This window comes from Microtus ochrogaster, unplaced genomic scaffold (assembly GCF_000317375.1).
Source record: "Microtus ochrogaster isolate Prairie Vole_2 unplaced genomic scaffold, MicOch1.0 UNK73, whole genome shotgun sequence".
Taxonomy (NCBI): Eukaryota; Metazoa; Chordata; class Mammalia; order Rodentia; family Cricetidae; genus Microtus; species Microtus ochrogaster.
Window position 1 is genome coordinate 1,356,476 of NW_004949171.1, and position 21,702 is coordinate 1,378,177.

At 42.5% G+C, this 21,702-nt stretch overlaps 2 protein-coding genes and 1 pseudogene across 2 annotated transcripts; 1 reads left to right on the plus strand and 2 right to left on the minus strand.

The window, feature by feature from the left end:
* Positions 1 to 1,111: 1,111 nt before the first annotated feature.
* LOC101982282 (olfactory receptor 52L1) lies at positions 1,112 to 2,062 on the minus strand. Its single transcript, XM_005370196.2, has one exon. The coding sequence runs from the start codon at positions 2,060 to 2,062 to the stop codon at positions 1,112 to 1,114; it is 951 nt and encodes a 316-aa protein (XP_005370253.1).
* Positions 2,063 to 5,867: 3,805 nt separating this feature from the next.
* LOC101997708 lies at positions 5,868 to 14,789 on the plus strand (annotated as a pseudogene).
* Positions 14,790 to 19,631: 4,842 nt separating this feature from the next.
* On the minus strand, positions 19,632 to 20,585 carry LOC101982569 (olfactory receptor 52K1-like). Its single transcript, XM_005370197.2, has one exon. The coding sequence runs from the start codon at positions 20,583 to 20,585 to the stop codon at positions 19,632 to 19,634; it is 954 nt and encodes a 317-aa protein (XP_005370254.1).
* Positions 20,586 to 21,702: the final 1,117 nt, after the last annotated feature.

The following is a 21,702-nucleotide window of genomic DNA, read 5'->3' on the forward strand; positions in this document are numbered from 1 at the left end:
GAGAGTGATGGAAGAAGACAGCTGACATCAACCTTTGGCCCCCACACCCTCAGGGCTCTAATCCTCACCTTCCATGCCACTTGAGACAGGATCTTCTCTTCACCACTGAATACACCAGGTTGTCTAGCCCACAAAGATTCTGCCCCTATCACACACTTGAATTAGACATTCCACCATACATGGCTTTACATTAATTCTAGATATTAATGTTTGTGTGGCAATCCCTTTACTCACTGAACAGCCATCTCACCAGCTCCAGCTCACACTTTTTAAGTTGTAGGTTAGTATACTGTAACAAAGACCTCTCAAATACATGGTGACTTACTCCAAACACAAAGTTATTTCTGTTTCAGATTCAAGTTACAGTTACGTAGACAGCATCAGAAACACAGGCTCTTACGTAATGCTACTCTTTCATCTTCTACTAGTGATAATAGTACAATATACCTGAAGAATGGGTGTAGTTAATGCTTTGCCTTGTCTGCTGTTTATGCTGAACAAAAACTATAAATAAAATTTAAACATGAGCTTTTTAAAAAGAAAACCATTATGTAGAAATATAATAATTCCTAGAAAATCTCATCCCTCTGAGGATAAGTTGCATGCAGGCCTAAATCACTTATGCTTGTTGTACATGAATGAGTAAGTAACATCCACATTACAAGGAATGTGGCACTTCGGCCTGTGACCTTTGTGTCTCCTTTAAGAGACTCTGTGAGACAGTGAGATGCAACCACTACATTGGCTTGCAGATTGTGAAGACACTCTGAACCCCAAAGCAGTCACAGACGGGTATTTGCCATTATTCTTCAAGACAATATTACATGATCAGATATTAGATTAAAGCAAAAAAAAAATCTAACCCCTAGCTCCCCTAACAACAGTGGAGAATTGTTGGAGTAGGAAAGAATAATAAGATGAAAGGGGAATATATATGAACCCAGATTCATCTCAATATGTTGAGCCACATGTCTGTGGGTACTCTTTGCACAGACAGCTAGGGGCAGGAGTATTCACTGCAGAATGGCTTCTGTCCATACACTCGATGCTGGCCATGAGCTCTTGGCTGAGTCCTTGACAGGAGCCTCTGTAGCCAGTGATTAGGACTTGCTCAGCTTGATGCTTTTATGTAGAACACCCTGAGCACCCGCTGGCGGATCTGTCGAGTCTTGACCCCATAAACAAGAGGGTTGAGGGCAGGGGGCACTAGGAGGTAGAGCGTAGCCAGCAGAACATGGACGTGATGGGGAACATGGTGCCCAAAGCGGTGAGTGAGGAAAGAAAACATTCCAGGTACATAGAAGATGAGAATGACACAAACATGAGATCCACATGTGCTGAAGGCCTTGAGTCTGGCTTCGCCCCCTGGGACCTTCAGCACTGCCTGGAGGATGAGGGCATAGGAAATGCCAATGGCCAGGACATCTAGCCCGACCACCAGCAGTGCCACTGACAGCCCATAGGCTCGATTCATTGTGGTTTCAGAACAGGCAAGTTTTACCACGGCCATATGCTCACAATAGGCATGGCTTATAACAGTGGCTCTGCAGAAGACAAGGTTCTGCAATAGGATGGGAAAGGGGGTGAGGAGGACCAATCCTCGGACTAGCACCACCATCCCAATGCGCCCTATAATCCCTGAATGCAGGATGGTGGAATGGCGCAGAGGGTGGCAGATGGCGACATAGCGGTCCAGAGCCATGGCCACAAGTATGCCTGACTCCATGGAGGAGAAGGCATGGATGAAGAACATCTGAGTCAGGCAGAAAATGTACCCAATCTCATGAGCAAGATCCAAGAGCACTGTGAGGGTCTTGGGTGCAGTAGAGGAGGCCAGGACCAGGTCAATAGCAGCAAGCATGGCCAGGAAGAGGTACATGGGTTGATGCAAGGATGAGTCAGTCCAGATGATGAAGATGATAGTCACATTGCCCACTAGAGCGAGGAAGTAAAGGACACCCAGGGGCAGCGCTATCCAGTGCTGACTTTCCTCCAAGCCTGGAATTCCTACTAGGAAGAAAGAGGGCTGGGGTTGCCTCCAGCTGGAATTGCTAAGGGCCATGATCAGCAGTGCAGAGGAAGAAGAGTAAAAGATACTCAAGACATGATTTCTCTGTTCTTCATATGCTAAGGGCCATGATCAGCAGTGCAGAGGAAGATGAACAAAAGACACTCAAGACATGATTTCTCTGTTCTTCACTGTGCAGATCTGGCTATTGTTCATGAGAATAAGGTGACTTCAAGAATAAGCTGCAACAAGAGGGAATAAATTTAGGTTCAAGGAAGAAAACCTTCTCTGTATACAAACGTTTTACAGATGAGCCTTCCACACATCTGAACTAGGTTGAGTCCAGCTGCAGTATGAGATAAGAGCAAACACTGCACACTGCTGCCTTGAGAGAGATGCTAACTTGACTTATATTTGAAACTGTCTACCTGAAAGCATTGTCATTACCACTGTGTAGATTATACTGAAGGCTGTCCTCTGTCTCTGACAATCAACTCCTGCAGCCTGCAGACGCAGTACTCAGTAGCTGCCCCTGAGATAGGCTGCATCCCACAGTGTTCTCCACCTCATTTCAGGTTGGCTCCAGGTTTCAGAATCTTACTCCTGGTCGCCTGTGTTAACTAATCCACTGCCTGGTTTTAACTAGTTAATGAGCTTCAGTCATTCCACGCTAATCTTCAGTGCAAAAATATTTCTGTGATGTACAAACCTGTTTCTCTGTTTACTCACAAACATCGTCTATCTACTTTATGTTAAGATTTCTGTGAATAAACCCTTATTTATGTATCCAAGTTTAATCTGCCTTAGGTCATTCTTGTAACTGACGCCTTTTATCCCTTCAACATTCCCAGCTGACTTTGCCGCCATTCTTTCATTCTCAGTCCCCAGTGTCACTGCCTAATTTTGTAAGCCAACTTTCTCTTATCCACATTTTTCCAGACATATTGGAAAAAATCAGGTTGGAGAAACATCAAGTGTGAACTCAAACAGTGGCACTTTGTAACTTTCTTTTGCACTTCTTTTTAATTTACTTTAAACCCTGACATCACAAATTCTCCCTAAAATCTAACTCTCATGTATATGTCAAATGCTTTGGTGAAAGTCATGCATGGAACGAGTCAGAGATTGGCACGCAAGTTTGCGAGATTATCTTATTGAGCTGTTTTCCTAGTGGTTGTGTCCGTTACACGTATGTTTTACTGTCACTTTGTGTTGCTGTTGTAATTGTATGACCATACAGGTGATTATACAAAGCTTCAATGCTTCTTTCTCCTTCCTCTCTTGTCTAAATCGGTCTTACTCATCAGTCAAAATGCAGAGCTCAGTGTCCTCTCCTCCTCCAGAAGGATTCACAGTGCTTTGCCAACCTTGATAATGCTGTCCATATTTTATGATCTGTCTATCTTTATCATTGGCATTCTGATTTGCCAGCATCACAAAAACCCTTCCAGTGTTATAGTATTTTATTTCAAAAAAAAAGAATCAGCTCATTAAACTTGGTAGCCACAAGCCAACCTGGTGGACTCTTCATAGTGTATAACAACAGATTTAATTAAATTTAAGCCATGTCTATTTTATAGTCTAGTAATAAAACTTTGACAGGCTACTGAAAATTTCTAAGCTTTCTTTTCTCATCTGACAGTAAACTAAAGATCTGCCACACAACTTACTATAAATATTGATCAACATATGCATTCCAAGTCTAGACTGGCATTATTCCACAAGATATGGCTTTCATTATTACTAATATTATTACTAAAGATTATTAAAAAATGGCATCCCAATGTGTTTTCTTTTTTCATCTAAAAATATCCTCTGTGTTTCAAATGTCTGCTCTTGCTGTCTTGCAAGATACACCATGGTTCCTTTCATAAATGTTAACAGTGGGCACAGATAAATGAAACAGGTGCCCTGTTGAATCTGGGGAATGTGATTCACCCATAAAGCACTTCAATGAAAGATTAGGTGATACATTTGTGACTATATTTGCCTTAAGAAAAGGATGAACACTGAAATCGCAATTATCTATTCTGAGACTCATACATAAACACTTAAAGAGTCAGATGGGACTCAGTTCTTGGGGATCCCGCATCTATAGATCATTCTGAGGGATTAAAATTAAGTCAGCAATGACTATGATGTTGCCCCAAACTCTGTCTATCGTAACTATAAAATTCAAAATACTTAGTAAACGCACATCTCCCAGCCTTTAAGAATAAAGGAATAGTGACGGTTTGCTGAAAGATCTATGGTATTCTAACCACGCATGAAGCTTCTCCATCGGTGCTTGGTACTCCACAGAAAGAGAAAGTTTGTTCTTTTTCTTAGCTCTCCCATTGTGATGCAAGCCTCAGCCTGCTTTGCATTGTTCAGCACAGAAGCTAATGTACAGCTTTGCATGTGGGAAGCGTGTCCACAGCTTTTATAGAAGCAATACCAGGGTAACTGAGGGGTGATGGTGCTGTTCCTCAGCTCTAGCTGTCTCTTTGTGTTCTGTGACTTGTGTGTCCAAAGGAAAGGTCTGGAGCTGCTCATGTAAGAAAGTGGTCCTCTGTGACCCTTACTGAAAAGAGGAAAAACCTTTGTTTGCAGGCATACAAACAGAAAGATGCATTTACCTCTCTGAGCAGGAAGTGGAAGACAGTTAGGAAAGGACCAGGCCTGTGCTTCCCTTACATCCATGCAGATCCAGCCCAAGCCATCTGTCATTTGTCCAGTCATGCTTGAGGACTGTAGGGCAGTCTGACACGTCTCTTGTTGTCATCAGCTGTATTTTCTCACGGCTGTGTCCCTGCACTGGTTACCTTGCTCCATAAGATCATCCAATCCCTAAATAGTGGGGATGATATCTTATGGGAGACTTCCCAGAGCAAGATGCAGCATACCTGGCATTCAATTGGTCCTGCGTATGACTGGCTAAGGAAACACATACTCAAATGTTTAAGTTACATAACAAGTGAGCAAGTACACAAAGGTCTTAAAGGACCTGAAATTGTGGGAACTTGTTGAAGCAGAGGCCGGACTTAAGGGCTAAGAGTATAATAAATAGGAGTGTCCACTAAAAGGGGACCATTTTGCCTTGACATTCCCCACCCTACAAGACACTGGGTGCTTCATAGAAATGTGGGCTCTGCTGAATCTCAGCTGTAAGAGACAAGGACAGAGTTCTCGATGTGTATAGAAAATAAGAGTGACTTCTTCAACTGCCTGTAGTGAGAAGAAAGTCTTCTGTATGGGCTATGACATGACTCTCTCTCCTTAATCTCCTTCACAATGACCTGGACTCCATGAGAGTAGGGGAAAGAGAAAGACAAGAACACAGCAGAGGTGTAGAAATAGGGGTGGATGATAATGCCCTGCTGTAAGAGGAAGACAGCCAAGTCGAGCACTCAGAGGCACGGCTCCAGCTCACATCTCTGAGCTGCTGTGACAGCCAGGACACTGTCTTCCTTGTCACTGTGCTGTCCTCTAGATGTGTCTGCTGAAGCTGTGTCAGCTGAGGGAGACCCGGCAACAGAGACGTGGAAAAGGGAAAAGTTGCCAGACTCAGGAAGTTTCTCTAAAGCCTTCTTCCTCAGGTCACCCCCAGAGCTCCCACCTCCTCAGCCCCAGAGCTTCCAGGCACCTGTGCAGTCTCCATGGCGACACTCTGCTCTAGCTTTGGAGACACAATGAGGGAAACTTTGTACTCAGAAGGGCTGCAATAGCAGTTTCTGAATGTTGAAAAGAAAATTAAACACATCACTCAAGGCCCGCGCAGCTAATGCTTCCAAAGCTGTCAACATAATTAGTAGCTCTGGAAGGACTCAGAGAATCGGCCCCGCATCCTCCTGTGCTAGTGTGCTCTGAGGATGAGAAAATGACGTCACATGAAATGGCTGTGAGTCTCCAGCTGCCCGTGAGACTGAAGTGGTCAGCAGGTGTCTGTGCACTAACAGTTAACTTGTAGCAATGTGTCCTCTGTGATCTCTGTGCTTAACACCCTCAAACAGTGCCAAGGCCAAGCCTGGGAAGAGCAAACATTCTGACTCAGGAGATACAAATCCAAAGCTAATAAGAAGTTCTGGGCTGGAGAGAAATCTCGGTCAGTTCAACACCTGCAGTGCAGGCACTGTGAGCGTGGTGCTCCATCTCACTGGCCAGCCTGAGTCACTGAGCTCAGGGTCAGTCAGAAACCTCTTCTCAAAAAAACGTGAGGTGGAGAAAGGCTGAGGAGGACACCTGCCATCCTCCTCTGGTATTCAGGCATACAGGTGCTCAAACCCATAAAACCGTGTACAGACACAGCACACAGACATACACACAAGCGTACACACGAATACACAGACTACCAAGATGTGTTAAACCAGTATGTTTCCAGAATTGCAGCCCCATTAAACAAGCAGAGAAAGAACTTGCCACAGTGATGTGGGAAAAAAAAAAAAAACAGCTGTCAGTAGGCTTCCCCCAGCACCAAGTTCCAAATCTGACCTTGTTATTCACAGCAGAAGTCCTGTGCTTCATCTTGTCACTGTGAAAGCTAGGGAAGTCCCTTCCTGATGTTTCTTCAAAGGAGGGACCATAACTGAACAGGCTCTGGAAAAGAGTGTTAATAGCCACTGGCAGGTCTCAAAGGACTCGCAGGCACATCTGGTCAAAGCCCACATTAGCCTTCAGACTGGCAGGAAAGTCACAGGGTGAGTCAACTTCCCAGAGGAATGGGTGGATGGGCAGGGAGGCAAGGCCAGTGGTGGCACCCACTCAGAACTATGTGGGTGTGTTGAGTGTGACTCCTGAGCCGGAACTCTTGTGAGCTGCACTAGGAGATGTGTGCTCTGTGAGTCATGAACCTCGAGCTGCTATGGCATTTAAACATCTCATTCTCACAAACAGGTATCGGGCCCCAGTGAATTCTTTACCTGTTATGGGTGCTAGGATCCGAGATTCAGAAGCATCAGCTGCTGGAAGTTCAGAATTGAGTCACTCTTTCACAGAGGAGAAAAAATGAGGAGGCTTTCCCTCCCCAGGCTACGTTCTTTCTCCATTCAGCCCTCACTCTACTGGTGATGTGAAAATACAAACATAAAACACACTTTGTTCACATCTGAAAACATGCTGAACAGTCACTGGAGTTCCAGAGGTCTTACTGGGTCACCAGCGCAGCCGAGACATCCAGATCACAGCATAATTTCATCTGCCTGTCAGGTTTCCCTCAGTCTTCCACATCGATGCTCCCACATCTACTTCACAATAGAGACCCTTCATTTGAATTTGTACTTTAGAGTCTGTTTCTGAAGAATAATGCCAATTGTCTCAGACTGCGGTTCTCAAGGACATCGATCCCATCACCATACCCAGGGTTTACTGTCTCCATGACAGCAATGCTTCAGTTCATAATCCTTTCCTCTTGTCAAAACTATTTCCTTCACACATTGTAAAGCTACATCTGTTCATTCATCACATAGTTTTCAACTTCCTACTCCCAGCCTTACAGTTGTGCAAAGGGGTTATGTATTCAGTCTAAGCCAAACAATTCAAATTTTAGTCTTTTCCAAGCTGATGTGGGGTAGTGTTCTCTTTCAATGCTGTACAGTGTAGTTGAACTCTAGTCTCCAGGTAGCCACACAGCCAAGAAGGCAAAAACAAAACAAAAAACCAGCCCTGGTATCTGTGGTACACTGTGCTGCTAAGCTCATGTGCCCAACAGGTTTTGTGTAAGTATATTTGTGACTTACAACATCTTTATTTTATGATGTGGTTATTGGGCATCACACCATCATAACCTGAGGAGCTTTCATTTAACCAGTTCCATGCTGTGTGTGTGACACAACTGCCATCGTGAGCCATGGGTTGATTATATATTAAGAAGTATAACATGAATATCAATGGCAATCATAAATGTTACAGATTTAAACCAAAGTGTTTAATGATGCATGATGGGAAGAACTTCTTAGAGTAGGGGGCTCAAGAAATACCTCCCTCATGCAAATCAGTGACCAGAAATATTAGTTAAAAGTAAATGTTTGTAGGCTAGGGGTACTCACAGGAAGAAAGAGAATCTGGTGGGGTTTTTTTGTATTTTGTTTTGTTTTTTGAGACAGGGTTTCTCTGGGTTGCTTTGGAGCCTGTCCTGGAACTAGCTCTTGTAGACCAGGCTGGCCTTGAAGTCACAAGGATCTGCCTGCCTCTGCCTCCTAAGTGCTGGGATTAAAGGTTTGTGTCAACCCAACGAGGCTGAATCTGGTGTTCTGTTTTGTCTTATTTTTTCTTTTATTTATTTATTTTTCAAAAAAGGAAAACAAACTATCTTTTTTTATTATATATACCAATCCAAATTCCCACTCCCTCACCTTCTCCCATTCCATCCACACACCCTCCCATCCCATCCCTAATCCTCAGAAGGGGTAAGGCACATTGCTTTGGGAAAGGTTCAAGGACCTCCCTACTATATCTGGGTTGAGCAAGGTATCATCCAAAGAGAATAAGTTCCTAAAGCCAGTACATGCAGTAGGGATAAATCCTAGTGCCACTACCTGTGGCCCCTCAGTCTGCCCCAGCCATGCAACTGTCACCCACATTCAGAGGCACTAGTATGGTCCTATGCTTGTTCTTTCCCAGTCCAGCTGGAGTTTGGAGTTTGTGAGCTCCCTTTAGCTCAAGTAGACTGTTTCAGTGAGTGTACCCATCACAGTCTTGACTTCTTTGTTCATATTCTCATTCCTCCCACTCTTCAACTGGACTTTAGGAGCTCAGTCCAGTGCTCTGATGTGGGTACTTGCCTCTGCTTCCATCAGTTACTGGATGAAGGTTCTATGGTTATATTTAAGATATTCATCAGTCTGAATACAGGGCAAGTCAAGATAGAGCCCCATCTCCTCTATTGTTTAGGGTCTTAGCTTGGGTCATCCTTATGGATTCCTGGGAATTTCTCTAGAGCCAGGTTTCTTGCTAGCCCTATAATGGCTCCATCAATCAAGACATCTCTTTCCTTGCTCTCATCTCTTTCTTTTCTCCTTCTCAACTATACCATTCCCTCAAGTTCTCCTCACCCCTCATCTTCTCCCCTCCTCTTCCCCTTCCACCCTCCCTTCTCTCCCCACCCCCATGCTCCCAATTTTGTCAGAAGATCTTGTCTGGTTCCACTTTCCAGGTGGATCTATATATGTTTTTCTTAGGATTCACCTTATTACTTAGCTTCTCTAGGATCATGAACTATAGACTTAATACCATTTGTCTATAGCTAGTATCCACTTATGAGTGAGTACATACCATATTCATCTTTTGGGTCTGTTTTCTAATTCCATTCATTTTCATCCAAAATTCAAGATGTTATTGTATTTTACTGCTGAGTAGTACTTTAATGTGTAAATCTGCCACATTTCCTTTATCCATTCTTCAGTTGAGGGGTATCTAGGTTGTTTCTAGGTTCTGGCTATTACAAATAATGCTGCTATGAACATAGTTGAATAAATGCCTTTGCAGTATGATTGAGTATCTTTTGGGTATATGCCCAAGAGTGGTATTGGTGGATCCTGAGGTAGGTTGATCCCCAGTTTTCTGAGAAACTGCCATACTGATTTCCAAAGTGGTTGTTCAAGTTTACATTCCCAGCAGTGGATGAGTGTTCCCTTATTCCACAACCTCTCCAGTATATGCTACCATTGGTGTTTTTGATCTTAGTCATTCTGACAGGTGTAAGGTGTAAGATGATTTGCATTTTCCTGATGACTAAGGATGTTGAACATTTCCTTAAGTATCCTTAAGTATTTTGGGCATTTTAGATTCTTCTGCTGAGAATTCTCTTTAGGTCTGTACCCTATTTTTTAAATTAAGTTATTTAGAATTTTGATATTTAATTTCTTGAGTTCTTTATATATCTTGGAGATCAGCCCTTTGGCTGATGTGGGGTTGGTGAAGATCTTTGCCCATACAGTAGTCTGCCTTTTTGTCTTATTGACTCTGTCCTTTGCTTTACAAAAGCTTCTCAGTTTCAGGAGGTCCTATTTATTTAGTGTTGCTCTCAGTGTCTGCACTACTGGGGCTATATTTAGGAAATGGTCTCCTGTGTCCATACATTGAAGACTACTTCTCACTTTCTATCAGATTCAGTGTGGTCAGATTTATATTGAGGTCTTTAATCCATTTGGACTTGAGTTTTGTGCCTGGGGATAGATATGGATCTATTTTCATACTTCTACATGTTGACATCCAGTTATGCCAGCACCATTTGTTGAAGATACTTTCTTTTTCCATTTTATATATGGAAATATATAAAATATATATGGAATGTATAATTTTAGTTTCTTTGGCAAAAATCAGGTTTCATAGGTGTGTGGATTAATATCTGGGTATTCAGTTCCATTCCATTGGTCAACCTCTCTGTGTTTGTAATAGAGCTTGATGTCAGGGATGGTGATACCTCTGGAAGTTCCTTTATTGCACAGGATTGTTTTGGCTATCCTGGTTTTTTTGTTTTTCCATATGAAGTTAAGTATTGTTCTTTCAAGGTCTGTGAAGAATTATGTTGGTATTTTGATGGGGATTGCACTGAATCTATTGATTTCTTTTGGTAGGATTGCCATTTTTACTATGTTGATCCTACCTATCCAAGAGCATGAGAGACCTTTCCATTTTCTGATATCTTCCACAATTTCTTTCTTCAAAGATTTAAAGTTCTTATCATACAGGTCTTTCACTTGTTTTGTTAGTGTTACCCCCACAGTATTTTATGTTATTTGTGGCTATTGTGAAAAGTGATGTTTCTCTGATTTCCCTCTCAGTTGCTTTATCATTTGTATATAGGAAGGCTACAGACTTTTTTGAGTTGATCTTGTATAATGCCATATCACTGAAGGTATTTGTCAGCTTAGGAGTTCTCTGGTAGAGTTTTTGGGGTCACTTATATATACTACCATATCATGTGCAAATAACAAAAGTTTAACTTCTTACTTTCCAATTTGAATCCCCTTGATCTCATTTTGCTGTCTTATTGCTATAGCCAAAACTTCAAGAGCTATGTTGAAGAGATATGGAGATGGTGGACAGCCTTGTCTTGTTCCTGATTTTAGTGGAATCACTTTGAGTTTCTCTCCATTTAATTTGATGTTGGCTTTCAGCTTGTTGTATATTGCTTTTATTATATTTAGATATGTTCCTTATATCCCTGATCTCTCCAAGACCTTTATCATGAAGCGGTGTTGGATTTTGTTGAATGCTTTTTCATCATCTAATGAAATGATCATTTTTTTCCTTTCAGTTTATTTATATGATGAATTACACTGATAGATTTTTGTATTTTGAAGCAGCCCTGCATCTCTGGGATGAAGCCGACATGATCATGGTGGATGATTTTTTATGTATTCTTTAATTTGGTTTGCAGCATTTTATAGAGAATTTTTGCATCCATGTTCCTGAGTGAGACTGGTCTGTAATTCACTTTCTTGGTTGAGTCTTTGTGTGGTTTTGGTATCAGGGTAACTATAGCCTCATAAAAAGAGTTTGGTAATGTTCCTTCTGTTTCTATTATGAGGAACACTTTGAGAAGTATAGGTATTAGCTCTTCTTGGAAATTCTGGTAGAATTCAGCACTAAAGCCATCTGGTCCTGGGCTTTTTTTGGTTGGGAGGTTTTTTATGACAGCTTCTATTTCCTTGCAGTTTATAGGTCTATTTAAATTGCTTCCCTGGTCTTGATTTAATTTTGGTACATGGTATCTATCCAGAAAATTATCCATTTCTTTTATACTTTCTAATTTTGTGGCGTACAGGTTTTTGAAGTATGACCCAATGATTCTCTGAATTTCCTCAGTGTCTGTTGTTATGTCCCCCTTTTCACTTCTGATTTTGTTAATTCAGATGTTCTCTCTCTGCCTTTTGATTAGTTTGAATAAGGGTTTGTCTATCTTGTGGATTTTCTCAAAGAACAAGCCCTTTATTTCATTTATTCTTTGTATTGTTTTATTTGTTTCTATTTTGTTGATTTCAACCCTCAATGTGATTGTTTCCTGTCTTCTACTCCTCCTGTGTGAGTCTGCTTCTTTTTGTTCTAGAGCTTTCAGGTGTGCTGTTAAGTAATGTGAGCTTTTCCCAATTTATTTTAATGTGGGCACTTAGTGCTATGAATTTTACTCTTAGCACTGCTTTCATAGAGTCCCATAGATTTGGATAAGTTCTGCCTTCATTTTCATTGAACTCTAGGAAGTCTTTGATTTCTTTATTTCTTCCTTGATCCAGGGGTAGTTTAGTAGTTCACTGTTCAATTTCCGTAAGTCTGTAGGCTTTCTAAGAGTGCTATTGTTAAATTCTAACTTTAATCTATGGTGATCCAATAAGACACTGGTGGTTACTCCATTTTTATTTGTATCTGCGGAGGTTTATTTTGTTACCAAGTATGATCAATTTTAGATAAGGTTCCATGAAGTGCTGAGAAAAGAGATATTCTTTTGTGTTTGGATGGAATGTTCTATAGATGTCTAAGTCTGCTTGATTCATGACATCTGCTAGTTCTCTTATTTCTGTTAAGTTTCTGTCTAGTTGACCTGTCCATTGGTGAAAGTGGAGTGTTGAAGTCTTGTGATATTTGTGTGTGGGGTCTGATGTACGACTTAAGTTTTAGTAATGTTTCTTTTACATATGTGGGTGCTCTTGTATTAGAGGCATAGATGTTCAGGATTGAGACTACATCTTGATGGATTGGTCCTGTTGTGAGTCTAAAGTGTCCTCCATCTCTTCTGATTGATTTTAGTTTGAAACTTATTTTGTTAGATATTAGGGTAGCTATACCCACTTGTTTCTTAGGTCCGTTTGATTGGAAAAACCTTTCCTCAACCCTTTACTCTGAGTTAATATCAGCTCTAAGATTGAGGTGTGTTTCTTGTATCCAGCAGAAGACTGGATCCTGTTTTTGTATCCATTCTCTTAGCCTGTGTCTTTTTATAGGTGGATTGAATTCATTGATATTGAGAGATAATAATGACCCACCCCCTCAGGATCCCTGAGCTCAGCATGCCGCCTCAGCCTTTGCCCTGGTTGCTGCTGCCTCTGTCGACAGCCTTGGGATTGTCTCGAGAGCAGGTCTTGGATTACTACGGGCTGTATGATGGCGGGCACCCCTATGGCTACCCGGCCATGTGCCAGGAGGACCTGATGCTGGAGGATGACATTGGGAACCTGGACCACAGTGTATCTGAGGTGGAGCTCTAATGGGCCTTCTAGAAATACAGCATCATTGAGGAGGTAGTCATTAAGAAGTCTGTCCGTGGCCAGGATGGTGCCTATGCCTTTCTCAAGTTTCAGGACCTGAACATGGCACACAGGGTCAAGGTGGCTATGTCCGGCTGGGTGATTGGCAGAAACCCCATAAAGATAGGCTACGGCAAAGCTAACCCCACCCCCCGCCTCTGGGTGGGTGGTCTGGGACCTAACACCTGGCTGGCAGCCCTGGCCAGGGAATTTGATCGCTTTGGGAGCATTCGGACCATGGATCACGTCAAAGGAGACAGTTTTGCCTACATCCAGTACGAGAGCCTGGACGCAGCCCAAGCTGCCCGTGCTAAAATGAGGGACTTTCCCTTGGGTGGTCCAGATCGCAGGCTCAGGGTGGATTTTGCCAAAGCAGAGGAGACTCGCTATCCCCAGCAATACCAGCCCTCACCTCTCCCTGTGCATCATGAGCTGCTCACTGATGGATATACCGGCATCAAAACCTGGATGCTGACCTTAGGGTGCGGGATAGGACCCCTCCACACCCCCTCTCTTCAGACAGGGACCAGACCTTTTGGGAAGGGGACTAGACCAGCCTCAGTAAAAGTTTGGACTGAAGAAATAGCCTGGAGAGCTATCGCTGCTCAGTGCGCAGCCCGAGTGGTGATTGCTGGGGAGGAGATGGGGACCGTCGGAGTATAGCCAAGCCCTGGGAAAAGAGACGAGCCTTTCCAGTGACTGTGGGAGGGCAACTCATTCCCCGAATGAGGAACGGAGCAGGACCAGGGGGGGGTGAGCAGCAGTCTGAGAGAGGCTCGGACTGCACCCCTGAGCATAGCCAAAAGGAAAACCACTCCAGTGAAGTGAGCACGGAGACAGGCAGCAACTCCCTCAGCAACAGCAGACATGGTGCAGAGGAAAGGGGCCACCATCACCACCACCACGAGGCTCCAGACTCCTCCCATGGAAAAAAGACCAGAAAGAGTGAACAGAATGACCACTGAGGCAGAGCCCAAGACTCTTGAAGAGCCAAAACACGATGCCAAAAAGCTAAAGACTCTTTCCGAGTACGCTCAGACATTGCAGCTGGGTTGGAATGGGCTTCTAGTTTTGAAAACAGCTGTTTTCCAACATCTATGCACATCCTAGAGGGGGACCAGGGAGTTATCAGCGGTCTCCTCAAAGACCACACTTCTGGCAGCAAGCTGACCCAGCTAAAGATTGCCTAGCACCTTTGACTGGACCAGCCCAAGCTGGACGAGGTCACCCGTCGCATCAAGCAGGGGAGCCCCAAAGGCTATGCAGTGCTCCTAGCCATCCAGTCAGCCCCCAGTGGGCCTGGCACTAAAGGGATGCTGGCGGTGGAACCAGGCGGGCAGAGGTGGCTTCTCAGGAACCTGATCTCTTACTTGAAACAGAAGCAGGCTGCAGGGGTGATCAGCCTGTCAGTGGGTGGGTCTATGGGCAGAGACAGCACGGGCATGCTCTATGCTTTCCCACCCTGTGACTTCTCACAGTAGTACCCGCAGTCGGCACTGCGGACCCTGGGCGAGCTAAAGGAAGAGCATATGGTGATGCTTATAGTCAGAGACGCTGCCTAGCCCGCACCTGCTCTTCCAGCTGTGTTTGTGTCACAGAGCAGTCACGTTAAAATCTGCTCCCTTCTCCACCTACTTACCTCCTTGGTTTGAATTCTCTGCTGGGTTGTTCTGGTTCATTTGGTGACATCCTGTCCACTGCTAAAACTAAGCTCGTGGGTCTGGGGATTTTTGTTGTTTTTTTTTTTACAAGAAAAAAACACCTGTTGTGTTTCCCATGTATGAAATACTATCTGATGTATTCTGTATTTTTTTCTTTTTCTTTTTTGACTAACTGTATGGGAAGTTGTCAGTAAAGCTTTTGTCAGAGGATAAATTTTTTTAATCTAAAAAAAGAGATAATAATGACCAACAGTTGTTAATTCCTGTTATTTTTCAGTAGTAGTGTTTGTGTGTTTCCCTTCTTTGGATTTCCCTGGTGGGGAGTTATCTGTTGCCTGTGTTTTTGTGGATGCAGTTAACTTCCCTGGGTTGGGGTTTTCCTTCTAGTACTTTCTGTAAGGCTGGGTTTGTGTATATGTATTGTTTAAATCTGATTTTGTCATAGAATGTTTTGTTTTCTCCATCAATGGTGAATGGAAACTTTGGTGGGTATAGTAGTCTGGGCTTACATCCTTGGTCTCTTAGTGTCTGCAGCACACCTGCCCAGGACCTTCTGGCTTTCATGGTTTCCACTGAGAAGTCGGGTGAAATTTTGATAGGTCTACCTTTATATGTTACTTGACCTTTTTCCTTTGCATCTCTTAATATTCTTTCTTTATTCTGTATGTTTTGTGTTTCGATTGTTTTATGGCAAGGGGACTTTTTTTAACCAAGCCAATTGGGGGTAAAAAACCTCCTGGAACCTCAAAAAACGAACCTTCCTTAAAATGGGAAAAGTTTCCTCCAAAAATTTGGTGAAAAAAATTTCCGGGCCCTTGAACCGGAATTTTTTTTCTCCTTCTTCTACCCCTATTATTCTCAGGTTTGATCTTTTCATGGTGTCCCAGATTTTGTGAATGATTTGTGTTAAGAATTTGTTGGATTTAGTGTTTTCTTTGACCACTAAGTTTATTTCCTCAATAGAATCTTCAGTACCTAAAATTCTTTCTTCTATGTCTTGTACTCTGTTTGTTATACTTGTCTCTGTAGTTCCTGTTCGTTTACCTATATTTTTCATTTCCAGAGTTCCCTCAGTTTGAATTTTCTTTATTACCTCTATTTTATTCTTCAAATCTTGAACTGTTTCCTTCACCTGTTTGATTGGTTTTTTTTTTTGTTGGTTTTCTTGGGTTTCTTTGAGGGATTTATTAATTTCTTCCAATTTTTTACTTGTCTTTTTCTCCATTTCTTTAAGGAAAAATTTCATTTCCTCTTTAAATGTCTCCATCATTTTCATAAAGTTACATTTAAAGTCAGTTTCTTTTGCTTCTTCTGGTTTAGGATAATCAAGTCTTCCTGCTTTGTGAACACTGGGTTCTGGTGTTACCATGTTGCTTTTTAGGTTTTTCGAATAAATTCTTGCATCGGCGTCTACCAATCTCTTCCTTCAAATGAGGTCAGCAGTGTCTCTGTACCTTGGTCCAACCCTTGCTGTGGCTGAGTGTTTGGTAATCTTTTTTGGTCTGTTCTGTACTGTCAATGCCTGTGTCTCAGGAAGCCTCTGAAGTCTCTCTAAATCTGTTCTCTTGGTCTTCTTTCCTGGTTTGCTCTCTTGGTCCCCTCAGTGTGTTGTAGGAAGCTCTTAGTCCTCTCAGGATTTTATCAAGCTGTGTTTTAGAGTTTCACTGAGGTTGTAGGATGATAGATGAGTTTGGGAGCAGGGTGGGGCTAGTAGCTTGTAGGGCCCATTGGATGGTGTTGGGTGTATGGGAGCCTACTTGTAGGAAATTTTCCTGCTGGCTGGCTAAAAGCCAAGGGAGTTGGGGGAGGGGCCCTGGGTTTTGTCCCCTGTGGAGGTCCTAGAGAGTGGAGTGTCCCACCGCATGTCTGTTCACTCACCTCTTAGTCCCCTCAGTATTGGAGCAAGCTGTGTTTCAGAGTTCCACTGAGGTTACAGGAGGGTATGCGAGTTTGGGGACATGGTGTGGCTAGTACCTTGAAGGGTCCAGTGGATGGGGTTGGATATTGGGGGAGCCTATCTGCAGGAAACTCTCCTACTGCCTAGCTAGGACAGCTGAGCTGAATCTAGTGTTTTTAAAGACAGGAAGAATTGTTTTCTCATTCAAGTTCCTAAAATTTGGGGTTATAATAATATAAACAAGGGCCTGAGAGTATAGAGTCTTATGTCATGTTAAAGAGCTGTGGAAAGCCATGAATTTAAGTAGAAAGCAAGCATATGACCACAATTTCACCAATGAAATATCGTCCTGGGAGAATGAACAGAAATAGTTTAAACAATGACAGTAGTAGACCTGTTGGAAATCAAATGCAAGGAACCTTGGAGATGTTCAAGGATATGTTATGTGAATAGGTAGGACAGGTAGATAGGGACCTATGAAGGATAAAGACATCCTCCAAAGGACATAAAAAGCCAGAGTTCAATGTATCATCTACATGTATACCAATAACCAGGATCATGCAAGAGAACATTTTCCGAATGTCATTGCTTAGTGAGGGCAGTGAGGAAAGACCACCAGCTGGAAGATGCAGGGAAAGATGGGCCTCATGACATAGCTATTGGGGGTGCACTATAGTGTGCTTACTGTTTTCACAGGAAATGAGCTGACAATGTATTAGAGCCGAGCACGCTGAAACTAACTATCAACCAGAAATATGAGAAATACACAGTCCCCACTTAACGGGAGTATAACATTGCCATCATACACCAAATGCAAAGAATAATGGCATAAGCTGCTTGCACTTGGAGGACACTAAATGGGAACATAAGCCAGCTTCTTATTTCAAGGAACCACAGTGTAAGAGCTTACTGCACAGAATCGGCCTTTATCTACAATAGTTTTCATTAATTCAATATATTCAGAGAATTGCTCAAAGTAGTTTATACAAACTCCTCAGAGACTTCTAAGTCCCTTGAAGATAACCTTCACTCAAACTTTGACCCACCTAAAGCATCCACCTTTATAATCCTGAAATTATTCCTTCTCTCTCCGAGATCTTCATCTCACTAACATGCTGAAATTCTGAGAAGTACTCCAAATATGAAAGAAAATGATTTCTTTCTCCTTCAGGAAATGGAAGGAGAATGAGTCAAGACCGGAAGACAAGTGCTGTTTGGTGATTGCTACAGACATAAGTCTGCCGTGCAATGGCAAGCATGGCATTTAGTACACTCTGCAGTGCCTGAAACAGAGCCATTTGAAACTACAACATTTGGAAAGAATGGAAGGAGGTGTCAATCATGATTATGATAGTTAAGACGCCAGTGTTTGTGATGTGATAATGATGACAATGGTTTATTTCATTTTAATAAAATGTAATGAATCTCACTATTATAAAGATTTGTTTATTTATTTATTCCAAGGCACATATTATATGGCTAATGAAGAAATGTGCTATTGCCAAGGCAGTTTATTAAAGAGAAATCTGTTCATTTATTAAGGAAACATTTATTACTTATCAAATGCCAGGAACCATGACAGAAATACAATCATTGTCTGCTGTAGATGCAGAAATAATTCCCCCATTAAAAATACATATACATTTGTGAATTATAATAAATTAAGAAAGAAATAAGCCAAGTTTTCTAATGGTGGAAAACAAATGACTTGATGTGCTTGGAGAATTCTCCAAATGGCTAGAGGGGAACAAAAATGGTGAGATTAAGAACAGACACCTTAGCTACCTCTGACTGGAGGGAACACAAATATTTGAGGAACTTAAAGAAGAGCACTTACATATACAGAATATATAATACTAGGGCAATACTATGTGTTTCGAAGGCATGTAAAGATATAAAAGCACACTGCAAATAAATTAAAGTGAATGACAATGGGAGCAGTTTGGGAGGAAATGAGCAAAAGAGTTAGAAATGAAGAAAGGAAAATAAATAAAATGAGAATCAAGAAAAATACTGCAGGCAGTCAAGTTCTATGCTTGAATCTCTATTCTTCAGACTAAAAATGGAGAAAGTGAAGAATACATTATTCTCAAGGATTAAAAATGTGTAGTATTAAAAGAACAATCTATCACAAAATTAAACTTTATAAAATAAAGAAACCACGCTTTGCATGCAACTCTGGAATTAAGTGGGCATGAAGAGTCTGAAGCATTTTCTCAGATGCTCAAACTCCAAGACATCTCCACAATTTGATAGCTGTCCTCTGAAGTCAGCCTTTCTACAGCAGAGAGGATCTATCTGCGCCCATGTGAGGCTGACTGTGTGTGCTACATGGTGGGAGCTCCCTTATTTCCTCACAAGTTCAGAATAGGCACCCACTTTACAGCTTTCACTAAATTCTTGGAGCCAGGTGTATAAAAATCCTTATATGTGTACGTGTGTGATGTGGTCTTCCTATGTAACCCTCATCAGATTACAACTCATCATATATCCCAGATTAATACCAAACTCATGATCCTACTTCCCCAGTTTTCCTCCTGTATTTCCATGCCCAGCTAACATCCTATTTCTTAACTACCTGCTATAGCTATATCATTAACACAAACTATCCATGTTTAGAAGAAAAGATATCAAAGGTACTGCTTAGTGAATAAATAAGATCCTACAGACCTTCTTAGTCTTGAATTCAGATATACAAACATGGGAGAACCCAGAAAAGATTTCCCTTCTTACAATATCCCAGAATGCCTTCTGTCTCTAACAGGCAAATGATCTGGACAGTAGAACTTCTAATCTATGGGGAAGGGGCATATTGACCCCTGAATCCCAGTTGACAAAAATGGCAGTCAAGTGGGTTCAATCTTCTTGGGACGTATAATTGTGAACAGACTCTCTCGGATCTGCTTGGTCTTAACCCCATATACAATGGGGTCCAAAGCAGGGGGGAAGAGCAAGTAGAGGTTGGCAAGGATGACCTTGGCAGCGGAAGCTGTGGATGGCCCAAAGCACTGCATGATCACAGAAAGAAATTCTGGACCATAGAAGAAGAGGATGACACAGACATGGGCTGTGCATGTGCTTCCTGCTTTACCACGTGCCTCGGGAGAAGGGAAACGCATCACCGTCCTCACAATCTGCCCATAAGAGTAGGCAATGAAGGCCACATCCCCCACACCAAGAAAGATTGCCACAGCAAAGGCATAGAGACTGTCCAGGGTCGTGGCCCCACAGGCCAGCTTCACCACTGCCATGTGCTCGCAGTAGGTATAAGCAATTGTGTGTGAACCACAGTAAGACAGTCTGTGGGCCAGGCTTGGAAAGAAGATGGTTAAACCGACACCTCGCAGTGCCACCAGGCCTCCGATCTTGGCGACAACTTCAGGAGTAAGGATGGTTGCATAATGCAATGGGTTGCAGATAGCCACAAAGCGATCCAAGGCCATGGCCACCAGCACCCCTGACTCCATGGCAGAGAATGCATGGATGACAAACATTTGGGACAGACAAGAGTAGGAACTAATGGCTGTAGCACCAAACCAGAAAATAGCCAGCATCTTGGGCAGAGTGGAGAGGGAGAGGATCAGGTCAACAAAAGAGAGCATAGCAAGAAACAGAAACATGGGCTGGTGAAGCCTGTGTTCTGACCAGATTAGAGAAAGCAGGAGTACATTCCCAGTTAGTGACAGGACAAACATGAAGCAGAAGGGAAGGGATATCCAGATGTGGGCAGCAGTTAGGCCTGGGATGCCAGCCAAGAAGAAAGTATGTGAAAGGAGGTGAGAATCATTGGAAAGAATCATGGTGTTATCCCACATTGAGGAGTAGAGGGTCACTGCAAATAAAGGCAGGGATACAAGACCCAGTGAGTGAAGATTAATAGGAAGGCAACAAAAGCACCACATTCCTCTTACCCCACAGTTAGTTCTAAAGAAATGCTCAAAATGCATCTCAGTTTATTCAATATTTCTGCACATCTTCAAATCAGAAGAGGTAAGACTGTTGAAAATACATTGGTGAGACATTCAGGAACCAGATTCTAAGCTTAAATCCACAGTATGTGTGTTCTGGGCTAATTTATTTAACTGTAAGTATCTAGTAAGTATTATTAGTTTAAAATCTTTTCTCTCAAGCTCATATGCCAAATAATTACTTGATGTAATTATCATTGGCCTTAGTGTCAGCAAACCTTAATCCACTGAACTCCCAAAACTGCCAAAAATATTAATGTCTGGAAAATCCTTCAACTAGAGGCAAGTCACTCTTTTAGACTGAATTTAACTACCAACATTAGAGAATAATATTCAGTCCTTGGAGATGCCAGTGCTAGTCAGACCACTCCTTGCATTTTCCCATCCTGTTCACTTGCTTCCTGACCCATTACCTCAGTGACTGATGGCCTCACCTGCTGTATCTCCCTCTCCTTCTAGGTGCTGATGTGTTGGTGTCTAACGTTTTGGTGACCTGGAGAGTAAACAGAAGCTCTTGGACACATCAGGGATATTAAGGCAAAAATGTTGTGTGTTGTAGTCACCTACTGAGAGTGGAGCAGAAAGTTATCCCAGCAACAGTTTGCAACATCATCTGCATTCCCAAGGTGCTCCCTCTGAAATGCCATCGTTGTCTGTTATAAGAGAAACAGCAATCTAGGAAGAAATAAATGAGCCAGTGTCACAGATCTGCATAAGTGAATAAAACCACCACAGACCCCAGAAACTAGCAGATGTTTTTCTGTCTCTATTAGAGTGGCTCTTACAGGCCAAGAAGATCTAGGACCCTTGGACCATGACTGAAAAAGGATAACGGTACAGATGATGAAACAAGGACCAGTGAGCAGTGATTTGGGAGTTGTGTCTCTCTGACATGCCTCAGGAACCATGATCTTCTTATGTGAAATATAAGCACAGGGACACAAAGACA

What these genes read in the sequence shown, in the direction of transcription:
- LOC101982569 (XM_005370197.2), bottom strand. Translation starts at nt 20,585, where the DNA reads ATGATTCTTTCCAATGATTCTCACCTCCTTTCACATACTTTCTTCTTG.
- LOC101982282 (XM_005370196.2), bottom strand. Translation starts at nt 2,062, where the DNA reads ATGGCCCTTAGCAATTCCAGCTGGAGGCAACCCCAGCCCTCTTTCTTC.